Here is a 22,193-nt window from a genome sequence, read left to right as displayed (position 1 = left end):
AAGAAGCAAAGGCCCTGGATCTGTGAGGTGCAACAGAAAAATTAAACCAAAAATGATCAAGACCTGCATCTCATCAAAAAATGTGTATGCTTTCCAAGGGAGCATTTCCAGGGAATACAAGCACCCAAATGATTTTGTTATTGTCGTTTGCTAATCACAGGGAATCATGTTACAGAGCTGAATTCTAATGAAATAACTGCTCCAAGTGGCAGACTATCCCCACAGCACATCCTGGGTTTCATTTTAGAGGCCCATGGGCCACCTCAAGGGCTTTTCCTATGGTAGGCAAACTAGAAGATGTATGCCCCTCACTAACTGCGTCACAATAGCAATTCCTCACCATTCTGCAGTTGTAGGCCCTGATCCTGGCAGTTGCTCCATGTGAGAATAGGGGTCTGTTCACATGGAGAAGCTGGCCAAATCAGTGCCCTAGGCTGAATGGTCGGTGCTGCCTTGAACAAGTTAGAGCAGATCCCGGAACCTTGACAATTACAGACTATTTAGAATGTCATAAATATACAAACATGAAAACAGACTCATATTTGTAAAAGTCTATTGATCCCAAAATGGTTAAGTGTAAATCTAGTTTGGTTAAAGAATGAACTTTAGTGCCAAGGGGCCAGATAATCCCTTCCAGGGGAATTACTTGCATGAGGGACTGGAAAATCTGTGAAGCACCATTCTCAGAGTTTCCCCAGCATCATTTCCTTTGGCGCATTAGAGACATAGATTCATAGATTATAGGACTGGAAGGGACCTCGAGAGGTCATCGAGTCCAGTCCCCTGCCCGCATGGCAGGACCAAATACTGTCTAGACCATCCCAGATAAGACATTTATCTAACCTACTCTTAAATATCTCCAGAGACGGAGATTCCACAACCTCCCTAGGCAATTTATTCCAGTGTTTAACCACCCTGACAGTTAGGAACTTTTTCCTAATGTCCAACCTAGACCTCCCTTGCTGCAGTTTAAACCCATTGTTTCTGGTTCTATCCTTAGAGGCTAAGGTGAACAAGTTCTCTCCCTCCTCCTTATGACACCCTTTTAGATACCTGAAAACTGCTATCATGTCCCCTCTCAGTCTTCTCTTTTCCAAACTAAACAAACCCAATTCTTTCAGCCTTCCTTCATAGGTCATGTTCTCAAGACCTTTAATCATTCTTGTTGCTCTTCTTTGGACCCTTTCTTACATGTAGTGGATTAGTCCCCAGTGCCCACAGATCTTGGAAAGCCAGAGATAACAAGGTTATCTGCGTGAAGGCCTTATGCTTCTGCATTTTCTTGGCCCTCTGGATCTGCAGTGCCAATAGTTCCCCTGCCAGTCAGCAGATGCCCCCAAGACTAAAAGAGAATTCCACAGCACAGAGGGAGGAATTTACTTCAAGGTTGATGGGCAAATGATATGTGAACCGCATCCATCCCTGCAGTACATCACGCTTGGCAGCCGACAAACCCTCCATGTTGAGTTGTAACATGCCTAGAGCTGGACCAATGACATAGAAGTCATCGGGCTGCATGCTGGGGTTGTCCGTGATGACAGTGCTGGGATTCGTTGAGCTGGTGCTCATGGAATTCGGCTTGGTGGTTGGATCATTAGCTTCCCTGACTGCTGTCAGGTACTGGTGGGTGGCGCGACGGGAACACTGATCCAAGGTCTCTGTGTAGCCAACCAGTATCGCTGGGGCCTTCGTGACAGCCCTTTGCGCAGCTACAGCACAACACAGACAATGACGCACATTGTCGCTGAATGCCTGCTGACTGGGTTCAGCGGTGGCCTAGAAGAACTGCATCACACCACTGAAGATGCCATCACTCGGCTAGACGACTATGCACACGCTAAATAAATAATCCCTGCAGTCAAATCTCCTCCACTCCCATGGATCCCCAACCCAAACAGCTTCCACTGATGCTGCCATTGTAGCCTTAGGCAGGACTCCCTGCAAGCCTGTGCCTAGAGGATGTGCCGAGGAGGGAGGCGTGCCAGGTGTCGTAGGGGGCAGGGCCACAGAGTAGAGTGCTTCAGAGATTCTGTATGGCACTGCAGCCCACAGGCATTTGCGGATGGGTTGCCTAAGTTGCATTGGGGACCACACTGGACCCCAAAGCAATCCATAATCAGGAGGGCACAAAAGTGTCTAAAAGCCAACTTAGCCCCTTCCTGCCCTTGGGATGCACCTGTTTGTGCTGCTTTGCTGAATGATAGTGACATTGAAATTTTTATTTCATAGACAACGTAAGCTTGTTTAGTTAACCAACTATTACTTTGACATTATGGGATGGTAATCACTCTATCATTATTTCTCCCCTTTAATTTGTTTTAAGGTTCATATAACATTGATATTATAAAATTATTTTATTCTCTTAAAATAATTATAATTATGATACTCTTATGCTGCACACTGTTTGGCTTCTCACTATAGGAAAAAGATAATGAGTTGGATGCCGAACGCTTCTTGTGTTTTGGGTGAAGTACAGTCACAGAATCTTAGAAATGTAGGACTGGAAGGAATGTCAATAGGTCATCTAGTCCAGTCCCCTACATTGAGGCAGGACTAAGTATTAGCTAGACCATCCCTGACAGATGTTTCTCTAGTTGTTCTTAATCTCCAATGATAGAGGTTCCACAAACTCCCTATGAAATTTGTTCCAATGCTTAACTATCCTTCCAGTTAAGAAGTTATTCCTAATGTCTAATCTATATCTCCCTTGCTGCAATGTAAACTCTTCACTTCTTGTCCTGTCCTCAGTGAGTAAAAAAAACCAATTTATCACCCTCCTCTTTATAACCACCCTGTACATACTTGAAGACTGTTATCATGTCCCCCTTCAGTTGCCTTTTCTCCAGACTAAACAACCCTTTTTTTCCCAATCTTTCCTCATAATTCATGTTTTCCAGAACTGCAATCATTTTTGTTGCTCTCTTCTGGATTTTCTCCAATTTGTCCACATCTTTCCCAAAGTGTGGTACCCATAACTGAACACAATACTCCAGTTGATGCCTTATTGGTGCTGAGTAGTGTGGAAGGATTACTTCTTGTGTCTTGCTTACAACACTCCTGCTAATGTATCCCAGAATGATGTTCAATTTTCTTGCAACGATATTACATTGTTGACTCATATTTAGTTTGTGATCCACTATAACCCCCAGATCCTTTTCTGCACTACTCCTTCCTAGACACCCATTTCTCATTTTGTATTTGTGCAATTGATTATTCCTTCCAAAGTGTAATACTTTGTATTTGTCCTTATTGAACTTCATCCTATTTATTTCAGATAATTTCTTCAGTTTGTCAAGATAATTTTTAATTCTAATCTTGTCCTCCAAAGTGCTTGCAACCCCTCCCAGCTTGGTGTCATCTGCAAACTTTATAACTCTACTGTCTATCCCATTATCCAAATAATTTATGAAGGTATTGAATAGAACCAGATGTAGGACAGCTATCTGTGGGATCTCACTTGATACTCCCTTCCAGCTTGACTGTGAGCCATTGATAACTATTCTCTGACCACAGTTTTCCAAGTTGTGCATCCATGTTATAGTAGGATAGTCTAAGGCTATATTGCCCCAGTTTGTTTATGAGAAGGTCATGTGAGACAGTATCAAAAGCTTTACTGAAGTAGAAGTAACTCACATCTACTGCTTCCCCCATCTATAAGGCTTGTTATCCTGTCAAGGGAGGCTATTAAGTTAGTTTGACACAATTTTCTTAACAAATACACATCTTAGGGATCACATGGGTCTCAAACCCTGATCCCCAGGGCTTATAAGAGCTAGGTAGTCCCCATCTGCCACCTAGTGGTATGCTAGCAGTTTCTAGAATAGCAGCTGAACTCTAGTCCTGAGATCTGATTGGTGAAACAAATCTCACAAAACTAAGTGATTGGGCAACAAAATGGCAAATGAAATTTAATATGGATAAATGTAAAGTAATGGACATTGGAAAAAATAACCCCAACTATACATACAATATGATGGGGGCTAATTTCGCTACACCAAATCAGGAAAAAGATCTTGGAGTCACTGTGAATAGTTCTCTGAAGATGTCCACGCAGTGTGCAGAGGCGGTCAAAAAAGCAAACAGGATGTTAGGAATCATTAAAAAGGGGGTAGAGAATAAGATGGAGAATATATTATTGCCCTTATATAAATTGATGGTACGCCCACATCTTGAATACTGTGTACAGATGTGGTCTCCTCATCTCAAAAAAGATATACTGGCACTAGAAAAGGTTCAGAGAAGGGCAACTAAAATGATTAGGGATTGGAACAGGTCCCATATGAGGAGAGATTAAAGAGACTAGGACTTTTCAGAGGAGACTAAGGGAGGATATGATAGAGGTATATAAAATTGTGAGTGATGTGGAGAAAGTAGATAAGGAAAAGTTATTTACTTATTCCCATAATACAAGAACTAGGGGTCACCAAATGAAATTAATAGGCAGCAGGTTTAAAACAAACAAAAGGAAGTTCTTCTTCACATAGCACACAGTCAACTTGTGGAACTCCTTGCCTGAGGAGGTTGTGAAGGCTAGGACTATAACAGCGTTTAAAAGAGAACTGGATAAATTCATGGAGGTTAGGTCCATTAATGGCTATTAGCCAGGATGGGTAAGGAATGGTGTCCCTAGACTCTGTTTGTCAGAGGATGGAGATGGATGGCAGGAGAGAGATCACTTGATCATTACCTGTTAGGTTCACTCCCTCTGGGGCACCTGGCATTGGCCACTGTCAGGATACTGGGCTAGATGGACCTTTGGTCTGACCCAGTACAAGCCGTTCTTATGAAACCATGCATATCCTGATTAGTCCCCACACTATATTTAACCCAAGCACAGGAACAGGAAGTTGGCCATGCAACTGTGTTCTCCCTGCTTTAGGGCTGTTTCCCCTGTGATTCCTGCTCTTTGTGCCTGTTGCTGATCATCTGGTAACCTGACCCTGCCTGCCTTCTGATACCTGACTCTCTGTTTGCCTTCTGGCCTGTCTCAGATGCTAACCTCCAGGTATTGGACTTGGCATAACTCTGACCACTCTGTTGATTGCCTATGTCCTGGTTGTGACACTATGTTGACTGTTACTTATTATCGTCTAGGTGCTTATAAATTGATTGCTTGACTATTTGTTCCAGTCCTGTTGTAATGTTTCTTTTTAACCTTTCAGGCATTTCAATTGTTTGCCATTGCCTCTGATGGTGTCCCGTTCAGTCTTACTATTGTGCAAAGCTAAACAATTGAGCCTTGCATTGCATCACCAGCCAGGTTAGGCAGGATGACAAATCCCCTTGCCCCAAAGGGCCATTATCCCCTGGTGACTAATTTCTACTCCAAGTCTATAAAGCAGACTTTTAAGGTAGATACATTATTCCTTCAATATTACCCATGCACACATCTCACAAAGATTCTCACTCTTGACAAGTTACCAGCCTTGTGTAGATCCCTTCCACATTCCTCTCTGTGGGTAAGTGCCCTGTAAGACACGTGTGGGGTGCAGTGAGTTTGTCAGGTCTGCGGTGACAGCTGTTTGTGAAGATATGGGGGCCCTTTGTCAAGGGGTGCTGGTGTCACAGTGAGATTGGGGTGGCTGACAGTATAGGGCAGGGCACTGAGGCTGGTGGGGTAGGTAACACTCACTGGGCCGAGGGGCAGGTGGTGCCGGGATGGGGCAGGGGCAGGTACCTGTCAGTCTCCAGCGTTCGGGCCGCACCAGGGCCAGCAGCCTCTTCACCTCAGAGTCTTCCCCACTTGCCCGGGGGCCGCTCCTCCTCTCAGGCTCCCCGGCCGCTGCCGCCGCAGCCGCCAAGGAAGACGCAGAGCGGGGAGCGCCACTGCGGAGGAGACACAAGGGGCCGGGCTCGGCTGGGGCCCCGCACCTGCTGGCCGAGAGCAGCAGGAACCGGGCACCGCTTGGGGGGAGCCAGGCAGCCTGAGCCCTGCTGTTTCTCGGCCCTGCCGGAGGCACCTACAGCCGCTGCCCCCCGCCACCCATGGAGCTGGAGCGCAGGCCCCACCTGCCGCCCGCTGAAATGGGCCGGGCTGTGGCTTCCTGCTCATCGCCGCAGCGCAAGGCCAGGAGCGAACCCAGCCCCCGCCAGCGGCCCCTGCTACCCCTGCCCGGCTCACGCCGGTGGCCTCCGCTTCCCCCGCTGAGCCCCGCATCACTTTCACGGTAGGGTTACCATAGGTCCGCATTTTCCCAGACATTTTTACATATTTAAAAATTCTTCCTGGATGGCGAATTAACAACTAAAAAGCCGGGCATGTCCGGGAAAATACGGACCTATGGTAACCCTATCTTCATTGAGTAATGATCCTACCTTGTCATAGATCCATAGACTATCAGGGTTGGAAGGGACCTCAGGAGATCATCTAGTCCAACCCCCTGCTCAAAGCAGGACCAATCCCTTGGTCTTCCTCTTGTTTCTAATGGATTTATAAATATTTTCTTGTGACCCTTTATGTCCCTAGCTAGTTTAATCTTGTTTTGTGTCTTGGCCTTTTTAATTTTGTCTCTACATGCTTATGTTGTTTTTTTCCATGTTCAGCCTTTGTAAGTTGACCTACTTTGGTATGAATCTTTTTTTGAGTTTCAGGTCACTGAAGATCTGCTGGTTAGGAAGTATGGTAAAAGACACCCCCCCAGCTCATCTTTCCTACATGTTGGGATAGTTTGCGTTTTGTGCCCTTAATAATGTCCCTTTACAAAAGTGCCAACTCTCCTAAACTTCTTTTTTTCACCTAGCCTTGCTTCCCATGGGATCTTAAACCTAACAATTCTCTGACTTGGCTAAAACCTGCCTTCTTGAAATCCATTGTCTTTATTCTGCTGTTTTCCCTTCTACCATACCTTAGAATCATAAACTCTATCACTTCATGATCACTTTCACCCAAACTGACTTCCACCTTCAAATTTTCAACTAGTTCCTCCTTATTCGTCAGAATCAAATCTAGAAAAGCCTTTCCCCTAGTCACTTTCTCCACCTTCTATAATAAAAAGCTGCCCTAGGCATTCTAAGAACTGGTTGGTTAATCTGTGCCCTCCTGTATTTTCCTAACAGATGTCTGGGTAGTTGAAGTCCCCCACCATCACCAAGTCCTGTGATTTGCATGATTTTTTAGTTAATAACTATAATTGTCATTGTTATAATAATGATAATTAATATAATTATTTGAAGGTTTACAAAAATATGAAAGCTGCCTTGTTATCTTACCTTCTCCAGGAGTCTGAGTTTCAGTCGGGTCATGTGATCTACCATGGCAGGGTCTGTCATTGTGGCAATTTTTCAGAGTGATAAGTAGGTAGATGTGGATTACACAGCTAAACTAGGGAGACAGCTTTTATTTTCAGTTATTTTTGTCCTCAAGGATCTTCCAAGAAGCATTCCATTAAAAAGTCTCCTCAGTATGAGTGGGTGACAATAGAAGACAATATATATATATAAAAAAAAAAGTTCCCAGGCTCAAATGAATGACTAAGGGCAACACAGATATTCCAAGCACAGCTTTCTTTGCTATTTCTTATTGCAATCTCTTGTGCTGGGGATAGGTCATGGTCGCTGCAATGTTGCTCAGCTTGAAATTGTCACTCCTTTCTTAATTGTTGCTAGCCTTTGCCTCAAAGCGTCACTAAGCCCAGCCCTATGCGTTGCTAGCATGCTCTTATGACTAGCTCTGAGTACAGGCCATGTAGCCTGGTTGCTAAGTTTGTTGTGCCTGTCTACAATCTAAACAATTTATCTCCAGGTTTACATGACTTGCATACCGTATACTGAACTACCAGCACATCAAGTAGAGACAAAAGCAAACTGGACAAAACTATTTGTGGTTTCATAACATGAGGCCAGTGTCGGGGGACCAGATTGCATACATGAGTAAACATGGCAGTGCTGTTGTAGCTGTATCGGTCCCATGATATGAGAGAGACAAGGTGGGTGAGGTAATATCTTTTATTGGACCAAGTTCTGGTGGTGAGAGAGACAAGCTTACACAGAGCTTGAGAGGAGAGGGTGGCTTTAAGCCACCTTCACACCTGTCACGTTATTGACATAAACTGGGACCGTATAGATCATTGTTGCAACCAAGGTCCTGTAGTTGCACCAAATCTGGTATAAAGGAGGTCAAATAAGGTGTCTAAGACAAGGTTATGGTTTGCTGGTTATGATTATGCTGTCTATATGTGTGTATCATTTTTGTAGTTGAAGTTATGAATATTGGCTCTATACTGTCTGTATTTCAAAATATGCTATGCTTCTGGATGATACCCCAGACAAGTTGGTGACAGCTCTGCATAGCCTGCTTGATGGCCCATTAAAGACCATCAGCTATACAACTGACCATTGAGAGAAGGCAGATACGCCTTGTGACTCAGCAAAGTATGCAGGGACTTGCCCATGTGACTCCAGACTTCATTTTGCTGTAATTTTCCACAGTAAGAACAAAGAGGTGTTCTTACACCTGGAAAAGACTATAAAAGGCTGATGCCTCATCTCCATCTTGTCTTCAGTCCTGCTTCTTACCTCTGGAGGGTCTTTGCTACTAATGGAAGCTCTACACAAAGGACTGATGACCCATCCCTGCTGGGGGGATGTACTCCAGAGACTTGATTTAAACCTGCAGTTTATTCTATCACTGCTACAAGCCTAAACCAAGAACTTTGCCATTACTGTATGTAATTGATTCAATTTAACCAATTCTTGCTCTCATCTATATCTTCTTCCTTTATGAATAAACCTTTAGACTTTAGATTCTAAAGGATTGGCAACAGCATGATTTGTGGGTAAGATCTGATTTATATATTGACCTGGGTCTGGGGCTTGGGCCTCTGCGATCGAGAGAACCTTTTTTCTTTTACTGGGGTATTGGTCTTCATAACCATTTGTCCCCATAACGAGTGGCACTGGTGGTGATACTGGGAAACTGGAGTGTCTAAGGGAATTGCTTGTGTGACTTGTGGTTAGCCAGTGGGACAAAACCAAAGTCCTCTCTGTCTGGCTGGTTTGGTTTGCCTTAGAGGTGGAAAAACCCCAACCTTGGGCTGTAACTGCCCTGCTTTAAGGAATTTGTCCTGAATCGGCAATCTCCATTGGGTCCCACCAAGACCAGCATTGTTACAACACCTCACTAATACCGATCCTCCCTGTAGTTGTTGGCATAAGTTAGAGCAGCCCAGGGGCTGGGCCTACTCATGTAAGTAAAGTTAGGGTCTAAGTGAGGTTGCGATGATGATGTATGCTGTGTATATCAAGTCTGCTGCTCCAAGGAGTGTTCAGGGGTTCATTCTGGTGACCCGAGATTATTCCGGGCCTGGCCCAGTGTGTAGGGGGTGTTCAGGGCCCCTCCATGTCCCCAGGGGCCCACTCAGGTTGCTCCAAGGGTCCATCCCAGCATCTCAAGGAGCATTCAAGGGGTGTTGAAGGGTCACTCCTGCAGCTCCCAGTGTCTGTCCCTGGACCTACAGACAGTGTACAGGAGTCTGTCACAGTGTCCCCAGAAGTAGTCCCCAGTAGTTATTCTGGTGGTTGTTCAGGGGTTCCCAGCAGGTCATCAGCAGGCCATGTCAAGGCCCACAGGGGGTGTTCAGAGGCCCATCCTATCATCAACAAGGCAGGGCAGTCTCTACCATGATGTAACCATTGCAAGGACATCAATTGCATGAAACTGTTGTCTCAATTTTCTCTGCATAATTCAGTGGGCTTGATTCTCCTTTTACAGCAGTGTAAATCAGGAATAACATAATTCATAGATTTTAAGGCCAGAAGGGACCCTTAGATCATCTAATCTGACCTCCTGTGTAACATAGGCCATAGAATTTCAACCACTTACCCCATATAGAGCCCAATAACGTGACTAAAGCATAGCTTCCAGAAAGGCACCCAGTTCTGATTTGAAGTCTTGAAGAGAGAGAATCCACCATTTCCCTTGGTAGCTTTGGCAAGTGGTTAATCGCTCTCTCTCTTAAAAATTTCACCTTATTTCTAATTTGAATTTGTCTGGCTTTAGCTTCCAGCCCAGTGGTGGGCAACCTGTGGCCCGTCAGGGTGATCTGCTGGCGGGCCACGAGACAGTTTGTTTACATTGACCGTCCACAGGCACGGCCGCCCGCAGCTCCCAGTGGCCGTGGTTTGCTGTTCCCAGCCAATGGGAGCCGCAGGAAGCGGCAGCCAGCATGTCCCTGCAGCCCAGGCCACTTCCCGCAGCTCCCATTGGCCAGGAACGGCAAACCATGGCCACTGGGAGCTGCAGGCAGCTGTGTCTGCAGACGGTCAATATAAATAAACTGTCTCACAGCCCGCCAGCAGATTACCCTGACGGGCCACAGATTGCCCACCACTGTTCCAGCCACTATACCTCTCTCAGCTAGGTTCAAGAGCCCTTTAGTATCTGTATTCTCTCCCTGAGAAGGTACTTATACACCATGATCAGCTCACCTTCTTTTTGATAAGCTAAACAGCTAAATGCTAAAAGTCTCTTAGTGTAAGGCAGTATTTCCAGCCTTCAAATAACTTTTGTGGCTATTTTCTGCACCATCTTTAATTTTTCAACATCCTTTTTAAAATGTGGACACCAGAATAAACACCAGTATCAGTCTTAACAATATTCTTTCTTCCTAGATGTATGACCTTGTATTTGACTTCATTAATACATTTTGTTTGAATGAGCTCAGCTTACCAAATAATCTCAATTTCTCTGCATGATGGTTCTTATTTACCACTCAGACAATCTTAAAATTAGTGGATAACATAATCAGCAGTGATTTTTATATTTACTTCCAGATCGTTGATAAAAATATTAAATAGCATTGGGTCTAGAATGGATTCTTCCAGAACCGCATTACAAACACCCATGTTTGATAATGAATAAGGCTACATTTTACTCACTAGTATCTTTAGTAAAAGTCATGGACAGGTCACGGGCAATAAACAAAAATTCACGGCCAGTGACCTGTCCATGACTTGTACTATATACCCCTGACTAAATCTTGGGGTTGCGGTGGGACATGGCCTTGGGGTTGCCATGGGGGTAGGATGGGGCGTGGCCCCGGGAGGCGCCGCAGGTGCTGGCGGGGGCAGTTGGTGGGGCTGGCAGGCTCCCTACCTGACTCTGCACCTGCCCAGAAGCAGTGTCATCCCCCTCCCTCAGCTCAGAGGCATGGCCAGGCAGCTCTGTGCGGTGCCTCCACCCCAAGTGCTGGCTCCACAACTCCCATTGGCTGGGAATCGCAGCCAAGGGGAGCTGCAGGGTTGGTGCCTGCAGGTGGAGGTAGCATGCAGAGCTGTCTGGCCACGCCTCTGCCTGGGAGCTGAGAGATGTTGCTGCTTCCGGGGAGCCCCCCCAAGATAAGCGCTGCCTGGAGCCCTCACCCCTCCTGTGCCCCAGCCCTGAGCCCCCTCCCACACCCAAACTCCTGCTGCTGCTGTTGGATGGGGGGCACTGTGGACCGAGACTGCCCCAGCAGTGGCCAGTGTGGCTGGCCCGGGGGCTGCCCGAACTGCTCAAGCAGCCCCCAGGGCCAGCTGCTGCAGAAGTCATGGAGGTCCTGGAAAGTCATGAAATCCTTGACTTCTGTGACAAACTCGCAGCCTTAATAATGATTCCCCATTGACAACTACTTTTTTGAGATCTCAGTCACTTATTTATCAATTTTAACAAGTGCTTTATTGATGTTGTACAGTGCTAGATTTTTGTTTGAAATTAGACAGATGTAAAACCAAGGATGGTAAGGGAAGGATCAAGCACAGTTGTCTAAACAGCACCATTATTTTTAATAGAACGGTGCCTGCACACTCTGACATAGATACTGCTTCTAGCATGAGATGAGTATGCTATATTCTGAAGCCACACGTGGTTTTTCTGTCCAAAAAGTGTTGCAGCCATGCACTAGGGCGACTTGGAGCTGAGGCAAACCTCTTGTCCCAGGGACTGCAACTAACCAATGCCATATCATAGTTAGGATGTGGATGAACAGGGCTGTACAGTTGTGGAAGTCTTCTACCATGGAAACCTATAGTTGCTTGCAAATTGCAATGTCTTTAGGGCATTTGTAGCACACAGGGACTGTGTATCAACATACTATTGGCTGGGTATATCAGTATTCCAGGGGTGGGCAAACTACAGCCTGTGAGCCGTTTTAAGCCGGCCCGCAAGCTGCACCATGCGGCTCAGCCTGCTCCGGCTGGGGCGCGGTCGGGGGCCGCACCACACGGCTCGGCCCCGCTCCAGCCAGGGCGCAGGGCCGGGGACTGCACCACGCAGCTCCCAGAAGCTGTGGCATGGCCCCGCTCTGGCTCCTACATGCTCCAATGGGAGCTACAGGGGCGGTGCCTGCGGATGGGGCATCGTGCAGAGCCACATCTCTGCGTAGGAGCCGGAGAAGGGACATACCTCAAGCGGCTCCTGGAAGCAGTGGCAAGTGCTGCTCAGAGCCTGCACCCCCTGCGCCTCTCCCTACGCCCCTACCCCAGCCCTGATCCCCCTCCCACTCTCCAAAGCCCTCAATCCCAGCCTAGAGCTCCCTCCTGCACCCCAAACCTCTCATACCCAGCCCCACCCCAGAGCCCGCACCCCCAGCCAAAACCTGCACCCCTTCCTGCACCAGCCCTGATACCCCTCCTGCTCTCTGAACCCCTCAGTCCCAGGCCAGAGCACCCTCCTACACCCCAAACTCCTCATCCCCAGGCCCACCCTCAATCCCGCACCCCAACCCCAATTTTGTGGGCATTCATGACCCATCATACTATTTCTATTCCCCAATGTGGCCCTCGGGCCAAAAAGTTTGCCCACCCCACCCCTGCAGTATTCTCACATACCCCTGAGTCCCAGTCCAGCACCCTCCACTGTAGGCTGATTTTGCTGTGAACCTCTACATCCTGTCACAGGAAAGTTACAAAAGTACCCTTATAACATTCTCAGCACTGCCAAAGAAGTTGATTTTACATTAACTACCAAAAAACCCTCATGAGACCTGTTTGTTTATAAACAAATTATTATATTTTGTATTTTCTTTGCAGCAAATGCATTAATCACTACAGCTAAGGATTACTGGCTGGTGGCTTCTTGTATGGGGCAGTAGTTTAGGTAGTTGCTTGGACTCTCAAACACACTAATATGTGCTGTTGAATAGTTCATATGTCAACAGTCACAAAAGAGAGAATAGAAAAATAAATACACACCTCATACCATGCTTTTTTGAGGGGCAAACAGGCACTGCACTGTTTTCTCTCGGTTCATTCACAGATCACTGATTAAATAAATTCTAGCCACTGGAAACAATGGCCTAAAATTCTTTCAGATCCACCCAGCTGATCCCTAATGGCAGGGAAATCACAGAGATGCAACAGAGCAGAATTTGGCCCTATGTGTGTGTGTGTGTGTATATATAGTGACAGACCCAGACCAGTGGGGTACAGGAGTCTGGTAGAGGGCAAATATACTGGTCACTGGATGAGTAGTTTTCTGTTCCCTGAGTGACCAGAGCAGGGGCTGCACTAGAGTAATCAGGAACCTGCTAGAACCAGTTAAGGCAGGCAGGCTAATTAGGACACCTGGAGCCAATTAAGAAGAAGCTGCTAGAATCAATTAAGGCAGGCTAATCAGGGCACCTGGGAGCTCACTTCAGTTTGTGGTGTGAGTGTGAGGAGCTGGGAACAAGAGGTGCAAGGAGCTGAGAGGGTGTGCTGATGGAGGACTGAGCAGTACAAGCGTTATCAGACACCAGGAGGAAGGTCCTGTGGTGAGAATAAGGAAGGTGTTTGGAGGAGGCCATGGGGAAGTAGCCCAGGGAGTTGTAGCTGTCATGCAGCTGTTACAGGAGGCACTATAGACAGCTGCAATCCACAGGGCCCTGGGCTGGAACCTGGAGTAGAGGGTGGGCCCGGGTTCCCCCCAAACCTCCCAATTGACCTGGACTGTGGGTTCTTCCAGAGGGGAAGGTCTCTGGGCTGTTCCCCAACCCACATGGTGAATCTCTGAGGCAAGAAAATCTGCCAATAAGTGCAGGACCCACCAAGATAGAGGAGGAACTTTGTCACAATTGGTGTTAGAGGTAGGATCTTGGGGTGTACAGTGCGGTGGAAGAAGGAGGGTGATTTAAAAAAAACAAAAACGAAACAAAAAGGGAGAGGGTTTATTTTTTTTCACCACAATGGATGACGTAGTGCGGGTACTGATACAAGCTACGGTGGCCCAGCAGGAGGCTACCCGCGTCCAGGCAGCCGCCCAACGGGAGGCAGTGCGGCTGCAGCAAGAGACTAATCGCCTGCTGATGGACCAGGCTGCTCAAGACCGAGCTATGTTGCGGGAACTGGTAAACCAGGTGAAGTCCCTTACAGAGCTGAATCATGGCCATGATGGGATGCGGCTCATATGGGCCAGCCATTGGCTGCAGAAAATGACACGGGAGGATGATGTAGAGGCAAACCTTCTGGCCTTTGAGAGGACAGCCCTACGGGAGGCATGGCCTCGAGATCAGTGGTCTGGCATCCTTGCCCCATTCCTGTGTGGGGAGGCCCAGAAGGCCTACGATGATCTGCCTGAAGAGGCTGCGGCAGACTACCGCCAGCTGAAAGCAGAGATCCTGGCCAGATCTGGGGTAATGACAGCAGTGCGGGCCCAGCAGTATCACGGTTGGAGGTACCAGGAAGACAAAACCCCGCGGTCCCAATTGTATGACCTCATCCATCTCGCATGAAAGTGGTTGCAAACAGAGTCCCGGAGTCCAGAAGAGATACTAGCGGTTCTAGTCATCGACCGATACATAAGGGGACTATCACCAGACCTTCGTGCCTGGGTAAGCCAGAACGAACCCTCCATCTATAACGAGGTTGTCGCCCTGGTAGAGAGGCAAAGGACAGGGAGGGAGCTGACCCGACCAGTTAAGGAAGAAGCACCCCGGGTTAAACTAGCAGCACCAAGCCCTAAAGTTCGGGTGACTGGGCCACCAGGAGGGCCCAGGTGGAAAAAGAGAGAGGCTGAAGACCCCTCAGAGGCCACAAAAAGTCGGAGCACTGAGGGAGAAGAGGATCGGGATGTTAGACTGTGTAAACCAAAGAGACTGGGGAATGCCTAGGGCTCCATACAGATGTTATGCCTGCAGGGAGTGGGGACACATAGCTGCACAGTGTCCCAATGCTGAGGAGCCTATGCAGTGTAACCTGGAGAACTGGGCAGACCCATGCTCCCTAATCCACCTTGTGGGGGTCTCACTCACCCCACATATGTATACCAGACCACTGAAACTAAATGAGTAGGGACCACGGCACTGGTTGATTCGGGGAGTGCTATCACGCTTATCTCAGGGAAGCTCGTGAAGCGTAGTCAGCTGCTGCAGGCTAAACGTACGGGGATAACATGTGTCCATGGGACAGTTGGTTACTACCCCACCATCCCAGTAAAAATCGAGATCCAAGGGAACACTGAGGTAGCAAGGTTGACCAGACTCCAAAGAGAAACTGCTGAGCTCCAGTTCATTTTCAAATTTGACACCATCAGATCAGGATTAAACAAAGACTGTGAATGGCTATCCAACTACAGAAGCAGTTTCTCCTCCCTTGGTGTTCACACCTCAACTGCTAGCAGAGCACCTCACCCTCCCTGATTGAACTAACCTAGTTATCTCCATACTGATTTATACCTGCCTCTGGAAATTTCCATTACTTGCATCTGAAGAAGTGAGGTTCTTACCCACGAAAGCTTATGCTCCCAATACTTCTGTTAGTCTCAAAGGTGCCACAGGACCCTCTGTTGCTTACTACTGAGGTAGCAACAGGTGTAGTCCCTAAACTCCCATACCCAGTGCTCATAGGGAGGGACTTAATTTATTTTTTATTTATTTATTTATTTATTTTAATGGAGACATCCTATCTCCTAGAACTGGAAGGGACCTTGAAAGGTCATAGAGTCCAGCCCCCTGCCTTCACTAACAGGACCAAGTACTGATTTTTGCCCCAGATCCCGAAGTGGCCCCCTCAAGGATTGAACTCACAACCCTGGGTTTACCAGGCCAATGCTCAAATCACTGAGCTATCCCTCCCCCAGGGTTTGGAAACTTACTCCCAGGAGGGGGACTGGAGAAAGATGGGGACCCTAAAATTGGTGAGGCATCCACAGCAGACTGTCAACCCCCAATCTTCTCTGAAATATCCCCAGATTTGTTCTCCACTCCCAGACAGGGTAGAAAGACAAAAAGGGAAAGAAGGGCAGCTAAGGCCTTGGGAACCCGAATACTGACCCAAAGCCAGAGGGTCGCTCTTGTAGGTAGGCGGATCCGCGCAGCTGAAAAGGAGGCCACACAGGAGGGAGAAGCACCTGAGTCTGACCCCCACCCTAATGCTTCTGAACCAGTAGAGGCAACGGAGACTGGGCCCCTAGATCTTGGGCAGATTAGGCCCGGGAGAGGAAATTTTGGACGGGACCCGGCAGAAGACCCAAGGTATGACAACATTAGGAAGGAGGTGACTGAAATAGATGGGGTCCCCGTGGAAGGGAAAACCCAGGGACCAGGACCCTACTTCATAATGAAGAAGGATCTCTTATACTGGATTGCACCAGTACAGGGGCAGAAGGTACAGCAGATCCTAGTACCTCAAAAACACCAGAACGCTGTATTAAGTCTTGCTCATAGTCATCTTTTTGGGGGACATTTGGGGGTAGATAAGACCCAGGCACGAGTCCTAAGACAGTTCTTCTGGCCCGGAGTACATGAAGAAGTGCGGAGGTACTGTGCCTCCTGCCCGGAGTGTCAGCTGCACAGTCCCTGTCCCCACTTGAGGGCACCTTTAGTACCCCTTCCCATCATAGAGGTCCCCTTCGAGCGAATAGCCACGGACCTAGTGGGACCCCTAGAGAAGACTGCTCGGGGCCACCAATATATACTTGTTGTTTTGGACTATGCTACTCGCTACCCAGAAGCCGTCCCCCTGCGGAACACGGCCTCTAAAACTATAGCCAACGAGCTGGTGGGGATCTTTGCCCAAATGGGGCTACCGAAGGAGATATTAACAGACCAAGGAACCCCATTTATGTCAAAGCTAATGAAGGACCTCTGTACACTGCTCCATATACATACCCTGAGAACTTCGGTCTACCATCCGCAGACTAATGGGTTGGTAGAAAGGTTTAACCGAACCCTCAAGGCTATGATAAGGAAGGTGGTAAGTCGGGACAGGAAGGATTGGGACACCCTACTACCCTACCTTCTGTTCGCTATCTGGGAGGTACTCAGGCCTGAACTGGGTTTTCCCCTTTTGAGTTATTATACGGGCGTCACCCCCGTGGCATACTAGATATCGCCAAAGAGATCTGGGAAGCGGAACCCAATGAGGGGAGAAATATAATAGAGCATGTAATGCAGATGCGAGACCGGATAGTCCGGGTAACCCCTATTGTACAAGAACATTTGGAGAAGGCACAGGAGGCCCAGCGAACCCATTACAATCGCCAGGCAAAAGTGCGACAGTTCCAACCAGGGGATCGGGTTATGGTGTTGGTACCCACGGCAGAAAGCAAGCTTCTGGCCCAATGGCAGGGGCCCTATGAGGTGGTTGAACCCGTGGGGGAAGTAACCTACAAGGTGCAGCAGCCAGGATGCAGAAAACAAGAACAGATTTATCACGTTAACCTTCTGAAACCCTGGCATGCACAAGAGGCATGCACAACGGTCCAAAAAGACCTAACCCAGGAAAACAAGCCTTCCAAACAGGTGAGAGTGTCTCCCGATTTAACACCAGACCAGAAGAATGAGGTGTCTGAGATGATCTTCCGGAACCAAGATGTGTTCTCGACAAAAGCGGGTCAAACAACCGAGACATATCACCACATCGTCACGAACCCTGGGGCCAGAGTAACAATGAGACCCTATCAGGTGCCAGCGGCAAAAAGGAAGGAAATAAAAGCAGAAGTAAAAAAAATGCTGGAGTTGAGGATCATCGAAGAATCCCCCAGTCAGTGGTCCAGCCCAATCGTGTTGGTGCCCAAACCCGATGGCACCACAAGATTTTGCAACTACTTCCGGAGACTAAACGAAGTATCCCAGTTTGACGTGTACCTCAGACCTCGCATAGATGAGCTAGTGGACCGTCTGGGAAATGCCCGGTACTTGACTACCCTAGACTTGACAAAGGGGTACTGGCAGATTCCCCTTGCAGAAGACGCAAAGGAAAAGACTGAGTTCTCTACACCAGAGGGTCTTTTTCAATATTCTGTCCTCCCTTTTGGACCACATGGGGCCCTAGCTACCTTCCAGCGTCTCATGGACAAGCTATTACGCCCGCATAACAGTTATGCTGCTGCCTACTTGGACGATGTGGTCATTCATACCCCAGACTGGGAAACCCACCTGGAGAAGGTGGAGGCAGTCCTCGATACCTTCAGGCGAGCTGGCCTTACAGCAAACCCTGCCAAGTGTGCTGTAGGGTTTACAGAGGCCAAATATCTTGGCTACATTGTGGGGAAAAGGTCTGGTAAAACCCCAAGTGAACAAGTTAGAGGCCATCCAAAATTGGCCCCGACCAAGTCGCAAGAAACAAGTCCGGGCGTTCCTAGGAGTGGTGGGGTATTACTGATTATTTATCCCCCACTTTGCCACTACACACAATGAATTCAACCTCTTTTAATGTTTATTAAATTAATGGATGCAAGCAAATCATGGAACAGTTATTGCTCCTCCACATTTCTGTGCCCTTAGTCATCAGCCCTCAGTTTCATGCAGAAAACACAGTAGAGGAATAACACTTCATGAGGAAGCAGAATAAAATAGAAGCAGCACTAGTAGTGAAGTACTATAACAAAAATAAAATAAACCAGTGGATATGCTTCCTGCTTCATTTAATCAATGTACATTTTCTCCTTGAGCTAAGTTCATTATGAAATTATGAGCTCAAAATCAGTTATGAGTAGAGTTTGTATGTATATATCTTTATATTCTGATTTTTAAAAAACAAGATGTTCTGTCTAAATCTATTTACTATTCCTATGAGAGTAATGCCTAAAAGCCCCAACAGAAATCCCAGCCCCATTGTGCTAGGTGCTGTACAAACCCATGAGAGACAGTCGCTGCCACAAAGGGAGTACAGCCTAATGCCCTGATCGTGCAGATATTTAAGCATATGCTTAATTTTATGTGCTGTGAATAGCCCATTGAAGTCAATGGGATTACCCACATTTTAAAAACTAAATACTTGCATGAATCTTTAGATCCCATTTCTGCTAAGATTTTAAACAACATGTGGGAGATTAAAGAGAGACAGAGAGAAAAGTGACTTATCCAAGGTTACACAGCAGAGCAGTGGCAAAACTAGGAAAAGATTTTATAGATACCAGATCTGTACCCTATGCACTACAGTGGTGTTTCTCAACCTTTTCAGGTGGCAATACCTGATCTGAAAAAAACCCCAAAACCCTGCAACAGTAAAAAAAATATATCAACAATAGCAAAATGCTAAGTCTGTGTAAGTGTGTTTTTGAGAGGTAGAGGTGGGTGCTTGAAATTAGAATGAGCTGGGGCAGCAGAATTTTCTTTGCTTTAGATCGTAATAACATTTTCAATGCCTTCTGACTCTCCTCCCCATAAGTCCCGTCCCACCCGAGGACAGACACTGTTCTATACAGAGTGTGCTGCCTTCCAGCTAAGCTCTGCGTGGACTCTTACGTTTCCAACCTTTGTTAAACAACAGTTCTCAGTTGCTAGTTACAAGGTGACTATCAAAAGGAAGATCATCTCACCCCTGCCACATGCTGGGAAAGGAACAGAACAGCTGCATTTTAAAATTAACGGTATGTCTGCACCACTACGGTAGCATTGGCCATCACGTGCCTTAACAATGCTCCCTCACAGCCTAGGCAAGGATGATGAGGGTTGATAGTGGGGGATGGGCCGGCCCCAGCCAGAATGGGGGGCAGCTGGAGCAGGGGGGAGAAAACAGAGGGTTCACAGTGCTAGAAGCGCTATCCCTGTGAGGTCCAGGCCCTGACGGGGAGAACAGGGGATTGGGGGATGGCATAGTACTAGGAACCTCCTCTCCATTTAGGGTGACCACCTGTCCCCTATTTTAAGGGATGTGCGTTGATCATTTTAAATATTAAACTGACGTTTATGATAATTGCATTGTCTACTTGAGAGAAAAATCCCTGACATGCTAAGGGAAAGGCTGTTTCCCTAAAATGTCACTTCAAATACAGGGCCAGCCCCTATTATTATGTGGTTGTCCCTTTATTTCCCTCCAACAAAGCTGGGTACCCTAGGGGGGAGGGGAAGCAGGGAAGGGGAGTTTCCATAGAGCTAGGAGCCCCTCCCTGTGGGGGTGGGCCAGGCCCTCAGGAGAGGGGCCATGGAGCTAGAGGGCGGGGTGGGGGGGGTCCATAGAGCTAGGAGCCCCTCCCCTTGGGGGCAGGGTGTGGGGGGGTCCATAGAGCTAGGAGCCCCTCCCCTTGGGGGCAGGGTGGGGGGGTCCATAGAGCTAGGAGCCCCTCCCCTTGGGGGCAGGGTGGGGGGTCCATAGAGCTAGGAGCCCCTCCCTGTGGGGGTGGGCCAGGCCCTCAGGAGAGGGGCCATGGAGCTGGGGGGCGGGGGGGGCAGTGGGGGCTCCATGGAGCTAGGGGGCAGGGCCGGAGGGGGCCCCGCGCTCCCCGCCCGTCTCGGGACGCACGCAGTCCACGCGAGCAGCGCAGCGGCAGACGCTCTCCCTGCCCTGCCCCCACGGGGCGGGACTAGCGCGAAGCGCCTCCCCCCTGGCCCTGGGGGCGGAGACCCCCTCACAATCCCAGCTCCTGACGGGCCGGTTCGCTTTTCCCGGGGCGGAGGCCTCCCACTCGTGATTGGCTAGCTCCGCGGTGGGGGCGGGCCCTCGCCTGCATCCCTTTGAACGGACCATCCACGCCGCCGTAGCGCCGCGCTGGGCGGAGCTTCTTCATTGGCGCTTCCGTTGGCGGGGGCGGGAGCTGCAGAGGGAGGCGAATACCGGCCCCCTCTGTCAATGCCAATAATCCGTTAGTGCGAAGGGGCACAGTGCCATGCACACCACACTCCCACTGCCCAGCCCCGCCCACTGCCCCGCGCCTCTCCGCCCACAGCCCCGCCCACAGCCCCCTGCCCAGCCCCTCCCCGCCTATAGCCCCCCCAGCGCCTCCCCGCCCCGCCCACAGCCCCCCAGTACCCCCTGCCCAGCCCCTCCCCGCCCCGCCCCGCCCACAGCCCCGCCAGTGCCCCCTGCCTAGCGCCTCTCCGCCCACAGCCCCGCCCACAGCCCCCTGCCCAGCCCCTCCCCGCCTATAGCCCCCCCAGCGCCTCCCCGCCCCGCCCACAGCCCCCCAGTACCCCGCGCCTCCCCATAGCCCCCCCAGTGCCCACTGCCCAGCCCCTCCCCGCCTATAGCCCCCCCAGCGCCTCCCCGCCCCGCCCACAGCCCCCCAGTACCCCGCGCCTCCCCATAGCCCCCCCAGTGCCCACTGCCCCGCGCCTCTCCGCCCACAGCCCCGCCCACAGCCCCCTGCCCAGCGCCTCCCCGCCCACAGCCCCCCCAGTGCCCAGCGCCCCCGACGGGCCCCCCGAGACCCATCCCCCGCTGGGAGGTGCCGGTGCCCGCGGGGCTGAGGCGGCAGCGCGGCAGGAACAACGGGCTCGGCCAGGCCTGGGGGGCTCCCTGGGCCCGGCTCCCTCAGGAAGGCCCCTGGCCCGGCGCAGCCCGGCCGAGCCCCACGCGGGGCTCCCCCCGGCCTGGGGCGGAGCGGGGGGCGGGGCTACGGCCCAACGCGGCCCTTTCCTGAGCGTGGGCTTGGCGGGCGCCATTGTAAGCCCAAGAGCGGCCGTGAGGCGCAGCGGAGCCGTTCCCCCCTCTCCCCCCGGCGGGAGCGTGCCCGGGTCTTCGGGCTCACGCCCCTCGGCCACCCCGGCCCAGCCATGGACGAGGAGCGGAGGCGGAAGCTGGAGGCCGGCAGAGCCAAGGTGCTACTAGAACTCCCCTTCCCCCTCTCGCGGGGGGCTGGCACTGCTGGGGGGCGGGGGGGGAGATGAGCTGCTGGGCCCCTGTGTTTCCCCAGCCTGGGCGGCGGGCAGCGCGACCCCTGCACCTGTGTGACCCTGGGCTACTTGCCTGGGCTTCACTTCCCCCCACGAAGCAGCAGTGACCCCCCCCCCCCCGTGGGCTGTGTGGGGTAGAGTCCTGGCGGCACCACGGGGGCAGGCTGAGACCCCCGGATTTTAATG

At 49.8% G+C, this 22,193-nt stretch overlaps 2 protein-coding genes across 7 annotated transcripts in view; one reads left to right on the top strand and one right to left on the bottom strand.

The window, feature by feature from the left end:
* Positions 1-7,462, bottom strand: part of C11H21orf58 (chromosome 11 C21orf58 homolog) — a 40,032-nt gene extending 32,570 nt beyond the window's left edge. For both annotated transcript variants that reach the window (XM_054044321.1, XM_054044320.1), the window contains exon 1: positions 7,210-7,462. In XM_054044321.1, the coding sequence (XP_053900296.1) occupies positions 7,210-7,269 (60 nt within the window). In that variant the 5' untranslated portion in view covers positions 7,270-7,462. The remainder of the gene's footprint in view (positions 1-7,209) is intronic.
* A 14,339-nt stretch (positions 7,463-21,801) lies between these two features.
* Positions 21,802-22,193, top strand: part of PCNT (pericentrin) — a 230,759-nt gene continuing 230,367 nt past the window's right edge. For all 5 annotated transcript variants that reach the window (XM_054043682.1, XM_054043685.1, XM_054043684.1 and 2 more), the window contains exon 1: positions 21,802-21,932. In XM_054043682.1, coding sequence (XP_053899657.1) covers positions 21,888-21,932 — 45 coding nt within the window. In that variant the 5' untranslated portion in view covers positions 21,802-21,887. The remainder of the gene's footprint in view (positions 21,933-22,193) is intronic.

Source organism: Malaclemys terrapin, chromosome 11 (assembly GCF_027887155.1).
Source record: "Malaclemys terrapin pileata isolate rMalTer1 chromosome 11, rMalTer1.hap1, whole genome shotgun sequence".
In the NCBI taxonomy this organism is placed as follows: Eukaryota; Metazoa; Chordata; order Testudines; family Emydidae; genus Malaclemys; species Malaclemys terrapin.
This window is presented reverse-complemented; position numbering and strand designations above follow the sequence as displayed.